The 11,399-nt window shown below is 33.9% G+C and overlaps 1 protein-coding gene and 1 long non-coding RNA gene across 5 annotated transcripts in view; one reads left to right on the top strand and one right to left on the bottom strand.

The window, feature by feature from the left end:
* Nucleotides 1-11,399, bottom strand: part of LOC136042496 (uncharacterized) — a 177,733-nt gene that overhangs the window by 96,121 nt on the left and 70,213 nt on the right. For all 4 annotated transcript variants that reach the window (XM_065727459.1, XM_065727461.1, XM_065727460.1 and 1 more), the window contains exon 7: nt 5,337-5,478. In XM_065727459.1, coding sequence (XP_065583531.1) covers nt 5,337-5,478 — 142 coding nt within the window. The remainder of the gene's footprint in view (nt 1-5,336; nt 5,479-11,399) is intronic.
* LOC136042498 (uncharacterized) overlaps nt 1-11,399 on the top strand; it is a 38,675-nt gene that overhangs the window by 22,793 nt on the left and 4,483 nt on the right. The gene's annotated exons all lie outside the window — the stretch shown is intronic.

The following is an 11,399-nucleotide window of genomic DNA, read 5'->3' as shown; positions in this document are numbered from 1 at the left end:
ATATACTTAGCAGGGCCGTATCCAGGATTTTTTACGGGGGTGTTTTACAAAAGAATTTTTTTTTGGGGGGGGGGGATCTACAAAAAAAAACTTTATAAACGCATCAAACATTTATTTATATTCATTTTTGTTAAGTTCTTAAGAGGCAGACAAATGTTTCAGGGGGGGGGGGGCAAACCCTACATTACCCCCCACCCCTGATTACGGCCTTGATACTTAGAAAGAAAGGAGCAGCGAAAGAACAAGAAAAATGACTTGATTATTGACTGGAATCTGTTGAGCTAAAATTCAGGGGCTTATCTTTCAACCGGGGTTCCCGCTATACACACATGGGGACGAGGTTTGAGTTATAGGTAGACTTGTGACGTATGTGGGGGGGGAGAACACCAACTTACCCTAAAATATTCTTCAGCTTGGTAAAAATAACTGAGATCATAAAAATTTTTCAGAAAGTGATATGAAATTTTACCCCATTTTGAAAATTTTACAATGCTTTAAAATGCAGACTTACTATTTAACCACGATTTTATTGCAGTTTTATCGATCTTACCCGAAAAAAAAGAAGATCTTTTCATCTGAAAGTAAGGAGCGACATTAAAACTCAAAACAAACTTAAATTACTCCATGTATGAAAGGGGCTGTTCCCTTCTCAGAGTCCGGCTTCTCAGAGTACGCTAAAGTTTGACTTTCTCTCAATTCTACTTTATAATACAGTAAACAACTTTAGCGTAAAGAGCGGCCCGTTGAGAAGAGTGCAGCCCCTTTCATACACGGAGTAATTTCTCTTCGTTTTGAGTTTTAATGTCGCTCCTTACTTTCAGTTGAAAAACTTGTTTTTTTTTATATCTAATTTCTGAACATTTTTGAATTAATGCATGTTTGATTTTGGCTCTCCGCAAATGAATAATTAAAACGAAATTTGCGCATTAATTTTTTTTTTGCTAAATGGTTTTCTCTTAGTTTTGATCAGACATTTTTGAGAAAAAGGGTGGGGGAGGAGGCCTAGTTGACCTCCAATTTTTCGGTTACTTTAAAAGGCAACTATAATTTTTAATTTTTAGCGAACGTTTTTAATTAGTAAAAAAATATAAGTAACTTACAAATTAACCTACGTAACGAACTTCTATATTCGTATATCCTATATAGGAGGGGGTTTGCCCCCTCGTTAATACCTCGCTCTTTACACTAAAGCTTTAATTTTGTCCCAATTCTTTAAGATTTACCTCTGAATCAGAAAGGCTGTAGAATAAATAGTTGATATTACTAAAAATACTTTAGCGTAAAGAGCGAGGTATTTAGGCAGAGATTAACCCCTCAAATACGTAATAATCTCTGTTCGTTTAAAGTTTTAATGCTGGTCCTTACTTTCAGTGGAAAAAACTTTTTCATATTTATTTTTTCATTTTTTTTTTAAATAGTGCTAGAAAATCCTGCACCCCCTTCGTGGGATTTCTCTTCTACCATGAAAAATTCCTCCAAGGGAAGATCCTCCCTCGTAGCCCCTTCCCCTCAACCACTCCCCCTTTCTAACCAAAAAATCCCTCTGAAAAGGTCTGTACACTTCCAAATAACCATTTCTGTATGTAAACGCTGGTCAAAGTTTGTAACTTACAGCCCCTCCCCCAAGGACTATTAGGAGTAAGTCAGCCCCAAAGACATAGTTATTATGTTTTTCGACTATGCTGAACAAAATGGCTATATCATAATTTTGATCCATTGACTTTGGGAAAAAAGACCGTGGGAGGGGGCCTAGGTGCCCTCCAATTTTTTGGTCTCTTAAAAAGGGCACTAGAGCTTTTAATTTCCGTAAGAATGAGCCCTCCCACGACATTCTAGGAACTATTGTTTGAATATATTTACTGCTTTTGACATGAAATCGCTTTGAAAAGTTTAGAGATATCAGTAATTTTCATATTAAGGAAAACCATGTAATTTTTGAGAAACTATTTGTTTTAATCGGGTAGAAATTTCCTATTTAAGATAACTAAGTACTAAGAATAGAACGAACGTAGCGACGCAACCCCCAGACCCTCTCCTCGCATGACAAAGGGAAAATAGCCGGGATATCACGCTGGGACCACCTTTTTGCTGTTTTTAAGATCACACTGCCGATAATAGCGATGATATAGCACCACTTTCTGCATTTTCCTTATTTACTTTTTAAATGTGCAAAACAGTAGGAATCTACTTTCGCCTCTTGTTGAAAAAAAAAAAAAAAAAAAAAAAAAAAAAAAAAAAAAAAAATCTGTGTCACTGTTTCCTATATTTACTTTTTAAATGTAGGCCTACAGGACGATAGAAACTTACTATTGCCATCATTTCATTTTCGGTGACTCCATTTTGTTTTAGCAAGACGTTTTATCTCCACTTTTTTTCCGATATTTACTTTTTTTCCAATATTTACTTTTTTTTCAATATTTACAATGAAATATATTTTTTGCCTCTTGGTCTTATTCCACTGTTGTTCTTTTTTTACAGTTATTTGAAGGGTGTTTATCTTTGTCCTTATTTTCATATTATTTGGTTTTTAAATATATGACAAAGAAGAAATACAGTTTCGCTGTTTGGCCTTATTTGATTTTTGATTTTTCTAGTTACTTTAGCGTACTTTTTCTGTCCATTTTTCCCCAATATTTACTTTGTAAAATGCGCAAAACAGTGGAAAATTACTTTAGCTATCTAGTCTCATTTCGTAATTATTTTTACCATTTTTTTAGCTTGTTCTTCTCTGTCCACTTTTCTACCGATGAAGCTTATTAATTAGTTTATTTTAATTGGTTGCTTCTTTTTCTTTTTCTTTTTTTTGTCGGGCATTTTGGTTGAATGACTAATTATGCAATTTCTAAATTATTGAAATTATAGTAAACATTATTATTATGTAACAGCCTAAAAGAATGTATTCTATGATACTAAATGGCGTCTGAGTAGTTTTCGATTAATTTTTCTTTCTAAAAGCGTAAAGTAAGACTTAGAAAGTCGTGTACTTGTTGGTTATTTTTATACTCTTTACTATGAATTTCAAATATTTCATTTTCGTTTTCATAGCTAGAATATAAAGGCACTGTTCTGGATACATCAAATCGCAATTTCGAAATATAAATTATCTAGTGGTCTATTTCATCCATTTACTTAGAATTTTACTTTCAGTCGTAGTTAGATTTCGCCGTTTTAATTTCATTGCACTTTTTTCTTTTTTTAATAGCGATTGTGTTGTTCCTTACTTAGAAATGCCAATTCTACCAGCCAGGGCTTGATCTAGATTCCCTTTGCTCAATAAACCTCTCTAAATCAATTTAAAAGAGCAATAAAAAAAAAGTATAAAAATTCTAAAAAAAAATACCAGGTCCTATTAATATCCTCCTCTCACTTCTGTGCACTAGCTAGTTAAATTTTTCCCTCTTTATTTTCATTATTGTACAAGCTTTAACTATAACTTTAACTTGTTCGTTTATAAGGGAGTTGGTGTCCTTAACCCCCATAACCCCTCCATCATTTCGTCCCTGATGGGTATAACACTGAACAAGTTACTTGGCCTCTTTGTTTATGAATCAAAATAAGTTTCTTAACTCTTCAGTTTAGTTTTGACCTCTCTCTCTGAAGTCCAATGACAATGAAAGAAATTATGGGAAGCACAGAGGAAATGATTAACAAACAGGTCTAATTTTTCAAAATGCGAAAGGTGACGCAAGCTTGACCCACTAAGGAATTTTCATTCCTTTCCATTTTTTTCATTCTACTTTCCATTCTAATCAGTAATTCAAATAGCAATAATTGAAAATCAATGATTTTCCAGAATTCAACTTGATAGGAGAAGGGGACAAGAATTTTAACACAACTAACTTTTAAGGACTGGTAAACCAAATTAAAACTGATATTTGCAAAAAATCTTATTAAACCTAAATATCCTATAGGCTAAGCAACCACACTTCTGACAAACTTTCTTTGATATATTAAAGAAAGAAACGTATTCAAACTTATAAAACTTACAAGAATCAGCTTAAATACCAAATTCCGAAAATCACTGAAAGTTTCACTGGCGTAGCTCAAGTACTTACCTTTGAAATATTATAGAAATTAATTCAGAAGTCAATTGCTTACCCCAAAAACAGAAAACAACGAAATTTGAATTGCAATTTGATCCGCTGATGTTCTGTAAAGACTCATTAAGCTGATATTTTCCTGATACTTAGATTCTGATGATTTCTGAATTTTTGCTTCGACTCACGATACCAGTTTGAACTTTCAGTCTTGTTATTTAATTTTCTTTTGAAGATTATTATTCTCCTCTTCATCATTTCATACTCATGTTCTTCTCAAATATTGAAGCACATATTTACCATATGTTACAAATTATTGTTACCACATAAAATACATGCGTTATCATATATCCTCACGAATCACTATACTGCAAGAAGCTGGTTAGATTTTTGATGATCTTCAAGTTAGGATTTAACAGAATTTTATTTTTTGCACGACGATTTTTACTTATTTAGAAATATATATTTTTAGAAATAGCCCAATAATTTATAATAAACTAGAAATCTTTACAGAACGGATGCCAAAAGTTTTGATGCATCCCCCACGCGTCTATTGGACAAAAGAAACCTACAATTGTACTTTTTCCAGTTTGGATTCCCCCCCCCCCTATGTCAGAGAGAGCTCTGATCTGACTTTAAACTAAAAGAAAATTATGCCATTGTTCCTCAATTCTTCCAGATAGAAAAATTGGATATGAAATAATCACGGGAATAACGCTCTCCCATTTCCTGTGTACAGGCAAGACGCCTTTCATCAACTTGAAATCCAGTCAATAGCTTTCAGCCTTGAAAAACATTCCCCCCCACTCCTCCAAAAGAAGGACAATCTTTCTGATAGACAAAGTGAAAAAGCAACTGGATTTTTCTCTAGCAAGAGCTTAGTAAAGAGCGAACCACGAACGGCAATTCCGGTGGTTGTATTTACCAAACAAATAGTGAGGGTCATTAGTTAATAAGATAATTTAACAGTTTTTTAAGTTATTAGTTTATTGATTATTACTTTATTAATAAATCAGTTATAATCAAATTATAATAAGCAATAATCAGATATAATCAGCATAAGAAATCAGTAGAAGTAATTAATCAAAATTGTCCGTCCTTCGCTGGAAAGGAGCGAAGATGAGATTCTTCAAAAGACGGGGAGGGGATGGAGGAGAAGGGTGTGCAGCTGGATTGGCCGTAGGTGGTTTGGAGCTACGATAAGTGGTTAGCAGTAGCACTACTAATTCAAGCTAATGAATTAACCAAGCCTCTAATTACAGTATATTTAAGAATGTTCAAATTTTCTAAGTTACTTACAGAGGACTTATCTCGATTTGCTGATTGTCTTCTTGTAGCAGTTGAAGGCCTTCTTTGGCTATCAGTACTTGTGCTAGGAATAGGCAAATCTGAGGCAGCTCTTCGCTCTTCTTCCTGCTGAAGCTGATGGGCTAACTGCTCACTGCAAATGGACAAAAAAAATAAAGCTTTTTTCTAACCAAGATTGTAACTCGACTAAAACTTTGGGGATTTCCTGGTGAAATTTCCTGGAAGGACTAGGTTTCCTATACGGATTGTTTATCCTTATATTGTTTATTTGCAAGATTATTAAAACCTCGACTAAATCTTGGGAATTTCCTGGTGAAATTTCCTGGATGGACTAGATTTTCTGGATTTCATATATAAATTGTTTATCCATAATTGTTTATTTGCAAGATTATAAAAACGTAGACTAAATCTTTGGGGATTTCAAGGTGAAAGGTCGAAGCTAAGACTTAAATAGGATAAAATCGAAGGTGAGAGTTCGCCAGTTTACAAAGTACCGGCGGCCATTTTTTTATGGAGGGGAATGGGGAGGGGTGTTAAAATATATAAAAATATACATTTTCGTCAAAATTATTAAAACAATTTAATGGACTCTAGCATGTCCAGAGCCACCTTAGAAAAGTAGGGTAGCATAGTAGCACTGCTACTTGGTAGTTTCCATTGCATATTGAAATTTATTGGCAGCTTTGTCGCTTTTGGAATTCTATCAAATTCTGCTACTGGCTGCTTTGGAACGTTTTCCAAACCTACTCCAGAGGTTTATTGCGTGGCAGAATATACCACGACTTGATATTCCGGACCACATAAGATTTTGGGATTTAGGTTTCAACTCAGACTAAAAAAAATTCTGAAATTGCAATAAATTTGTGAAGTTTAAAATGTGTATTTATGAAGCTACTTTGAAAATTTTAGATCTTATTCCTTCAACGACGATTTGTTCTCGTGGTTTCAAATGTGACTTCTTTTATTTGTTACCCGAAAGATACATTTCGATAAAGATTTTTTTACCTTTTTATATTTTTGCTTATGTTGTGCAGAGAACGGCCCTTGGAAATAAGGCCGAAATATTCACTGAATTGAATTCCTTTGTCTTGAGAAAGTTTTCCCTATTGTTTCCCAAGTGTGTTTCTGTGTTTAATAAAGATAGCCTACATTTAAAAATATTACAATATTTAAGAACTAAATTAGATAGTAAACAAGCGCAACAACAGCTAAAAATCACTGCAGGAAAAAATTACTAAACTTAGACATAAATTACTAACCATGGAAACTCTAATCAACCACTCTAAGACTGTAATATAAAACATTAGAAACTGGAGTAAACCAACTTGATTTTCAACGGCTCCTTGACTTGATTATTATTATTATGGGAAAACTCATCAAACTGAGTCAAGGGATCGGGTCATAAAGGCCCATTGCCTTCCAATGGGCAGAAGAATTACCAAGCGTCAAAAGGTAAACGTAACCCCCGTATTGCAGTGTAGAAGCATTTTGATTCTTTTTGTTTTGGTTCTTTTGGTATCCGTTACTAATGCGCCATGTGTAGTTGAGAGTTGTAAGTCAATTTTTAATGTGTTTATGACTTTGTAATCATTACATTGTTTATTTTATTGTTTATTTCATCTATAAATTATAGTTTATCCGTATATTGTTTATTTGTAAGCCTACATATAATGTGTATATGACTTTGTTATCGATATATTGTTGCTTGTTTGTTTTTGTATATTTTATCCATATATTATTGTTTATTCATGTATTGTTTATTTGTAAAACTACATATAATGTGTTAATGACTTTGTTATCCATATATTGTTTATTTGCAAGTCTATATATAATGTGTTTATGACTCCGCAATCCATATAGTGTTTATTTTATCTATAAATTATTGTTTATCCATATATTGTTTATTTGTAAGTCTACATGTAATGTGTTTATGACTTAGTTATCCACATATTGTTTATTTTATTATTTATTTAAGCCAAAAATTAGTTTATTCGTAAGTTTATATATAATGTAGTTGGAGTTTGGTTCTAGCCTTTGAAATAACAATTACCCGGTTAGGATAATATTGTACAGGATTCATACGAATTGGTGAAAATAGTATTATGAGTCTCGAGTGAATAACTGTATCCCTTGCCATGAAAGGATTTTGCTAGTGTTTTACTCTGATTCTAACAATGGAAGAATTTTCCAATAATCAAGCTGTTGATGAGACTCTTTTGCAGTTAAGCACAGAAGACGCAACGAGTTTTAGTACTCTAATCGGTGCCTTAAAAGGAATTCTTGCCAAGGTAAAGAAAATCCCAGGAGGAAGGGATTACGAATTAGATATTTGTGAGCGAATTCAAATTTTATATCATCAGCTTTTAGAAGAAAATGCAAAACTTTTGTGCAACGAGAACGATAACCTTCAAAATATAATCCAATTACACGAAAAATTGGAAAATAAAGATACAATGACCGCATCCTCTCTTAAAAATTGTAGATCGTACTCTAGTGTTGTTAAAGGTCCTGAAACCTTTAGTATTATTCTTGAGCCAAGCAGTAATGAAGCAAAGATCATAAAAAAAAAGAAAGAACCTCCGGCAAAAATAGTGCAAGACATTAGTAAAATAATCAGATAAGATTCCACCAAATTTTTTGCTAAAAATATCAAACATGGGCGAGAAGGCAAAATCATTGTTGAATTTAACTCAAAACAAGATTTAAACAATTCTCTTTGTGCTTTCAACAAAAATTCAGTAGCACTAAAATATACTTCGAGGGAATTAAAAAAACGCCCACCAAGAATGCTTGTGAACGGTGCTCCTATAATCAAAAATAAATCAGAGTGCAAAGAATTTATAGAACACAGTAATCCAGATATGGGAAAACTTGTTATTGCTGGAGAAACCTTGGAGGTGGTAACTATTATTGAAAAAGGAAAAAGTTGCAGCGTTATATTAGAAATGAGTCAAAAAATCAGAGAAGAAATTTTAAAAAGAGGAGGCCTCAATTTTGGATTTCTTCGCCTACAATGCGAAGATTACATTAACCTTATACGATGCACCAATTGTTGTCTTTTCGGCCATAAGAAGTCTGAGTGTAAGGGCGATTTAACCTGCTCTTGGTATATGGGTAATCATGACTATAACGAATGTACTAAATCCTTCAGTAGTCGCCCTAGTTGCCGTTCGTGCAATAAGCGACAGCTCAACTGTGAGCCACATCAATCGTACGATTACAACAACTGTCCAACAGCTAGAGAAATAACCCAACAATCAAAAAAGAATATTGATTATGTAGCATGAATGCAGAACACGTCTCATGTAAATACGTATAATAATAACTTACAGTTTCTACAAATTAACCTACAACATTGTTATGCTGCAGCGGCACAATTAGAAAAAACACTGGTTGACTTATGCCCTGATGTCGTGCTTATCCAAGAGCCTTACATTAATAAATCTGGTAAACTTTCGTGTGTGCCGAATATGTACAATACCTTCTCAAAGACAACATTTGAGAAAAGATTCTATAGTGCTGCTATACTTGTCCACAAATCCCTAAAATGCGATATACACTACGAAATCTCGACCAATGAATGTGTTAGTGTCTGTTTATCTTAAAAGTAGAACTATTCTAGTTTCATCCATGTATTGCCCTCCATCCCTGTGCTCAGTAGATAGTTATTTAGCAAGTATAGATAGTCTTAGAAATTATTCATATTATGTTTTTTGGGGCAGATTTTAATGCCACTGTGGCTTAATAATATTTATTCCGATTTGAAAGTTAAATCCATTGAGGATTTTGTTGCCAGTAAATCATTAGTAGTACTGAATGACCCAGATGTGCCAACGTATGAATTTTCATATTCGAGCCCCGACGTCACAGCAGTTGGTCTAAATTTACTAAAATTTGTTGACAGCTGGGAAGTGATAAATGACCCCCCATCAGTGTTTCCACTTTCTCATTTTTTTAATCTGTAATAAGGAGCTGAAAAAACCCAAGAAATCCCCATCTCCCGTTTTCTAATTACTCCCTGAACCACTTCTCCCTATCTCATTTTACCCGTACCATTGAAAGGGAACATATTTTGGCTTCTTAGATTGAAGTCTAGCTATCACTACTATAATAGAATGTCTTGTCATGCCGTTTAAAGTGCTTTTTAATCATCAGCTAAATACAAATAGCTTCAAATATACTTCAAATAATATTAAGCAAATAGAAAAGAAAATGTAATGCTGTAATGTAGATTAAAGTACAAGATGTTTAATACTGTTCAATCGTAACTTGTAAAACGTAATCAGACCTTATCTTCCCCTGATGTGTCTTCAACATTTTTTGTATGGTGGCTGAAGCTTTCACCGTTCTCATGTGGTGAAGTAACTGATCATCTTCACATTCCACACTTTCTTGAGCCCTTTTCATTCCATATTTTGTTTTTAGAATCCCCCACAAAGTTTATGTTTTCAATTTATTCTGATGGTCAGTTTTTACTACTTTTACAGCACTGAAAAACCTCTCGACATTGACATTTGAAAATGGAACAGTGGAAATAAATAATACTGCCGGTTTCAGGTTAGGATACAAATTCTGTTCCGGCAGCATTTTTTTTCATCAATACCAAACACCAGCAGGTCACGGCATCCATTGTTTTGGCGTTTTCAATATCGATGAGGATCTGCCTCCTCCACTCCTGCACGGTCTTGGTTCCGTCCCATGGGATCTGTCCATACTTCCTAACAAAAGGTAGCAGAGAGGCAGGCTGAAGTGCTTGGGCTGACACTGGGTCAACCATTTCAGCATATTTGTAAATGTCGTTTTCAAAATGGAACCTTTTCTGTATCTGCCCTACTGCTTTGACATTGAACGCCTGTGCAGCTTTGAGAACTACTTCGATTGAATCAGGGAGGACGGCGGTATCTGACCTTGACGTACAGAGGGAATCTTGTCTGTTCGGACCCAAGTAAACGCTTTCAAGGGGAAGTTAAAACTTCCGATTGTTCACATCGATTTCTAAAGCACTAGTTGATTCCACATAGTCCTTCTGCAGGAAGTTCAATACTGAGACCAATGTTTTAAGCTTTGTTTATACCCCAAAACTAGAAACATTTTGGTTTCAAGAGCTCAAATTGTGCTTAAATTTGAATTTGCAACAGAAGTGACTGTTATATTTGCAAAGAACGTAAAAAAAGACATCGAGGGGTAATTTTATTGTAAATAAAAAAAAAAATGAACAACAAAAAATTTACCAATTATAGTATGAAGGTTCATGATTTTCCCCCTGGGTACGTGGGCTTGCCAAAAATACACAATCCATTTATTCCTACATGTGCCACTGTTTTTAAAAAAAATGGCTGTCAGTTTGTTTGTCTGTTAAAAACTAGGGTAATGAAACGGTAAGAGAGGTGTTCGAATAGTTATAGCCTACCTCTATTATTCACATCAGTACTTATAAAGCTGGCTACAAGTTCGAGTTCAAGTTTTTTTGATTTTACACAAAAATCGTAATCATCATACAAGTACTGTGGAGAAAAAGAATCATACATGCAATGCTTGTCATAAAATTTACTACAGTAAGAACAACTACGTACCCTATAAAACAATCAAAATATATTATAACTTTATTTATCTGACCTGTAAAAAAATGACATGCTATCTACCAAATAATCTTATGAAAAAACAACCCAAAAATGACAAACCATATGACTCCATTAATCGAGAACAGTCCAATCTGAAATTATTGTTTGAAGCCCACATGAGCATGGAACTGTTTCAAACAGTTGTTTGTTGCTAGTTTGTTACTTAGGATTCCTGTACATCTCAAAATCTGTGTGGTGTTAAAATTTTTTAAACGACTGAAGAAGTTCTTGTCTGTGATTCCAAGTTCAATTCGCAAGGAAACAGATCCTAAATCGAATTATCCTACTTTTCTGATCAAGAAGATGAAGATGATGAACAAATTAAAGGAAAACCCCCAAAAATTTCCCTAAAAGTCCATGGGAGAAGAAAAATCCCTAGAAAATCCCCAAATCCTTAAAAAAAACTCTCGCCCCTAAAATACTTAAAAAATCC

The sequence above is a fragment of the Artemia franciscana genome, unplaced genomic scaffold (genome assembly GCF_032884065.1).
Source record: "Artemia franciscana unplaced genomic scaffold, ASM3288406v1 Scaffold_1375, whole genome shotgun sequence".
NCBI classification, from domain to species: domain Eukaryota; kingdom Metazoa; phylum Arthropoda; class Branchiopoda; order Anostraca; family Artemiidae; genus Artemia; species Artemia franciscana.
Note: the sequence above shows the minus strand (reverse complement) of the source record. Positions and strands in the feature narration are given on the sequence as shown.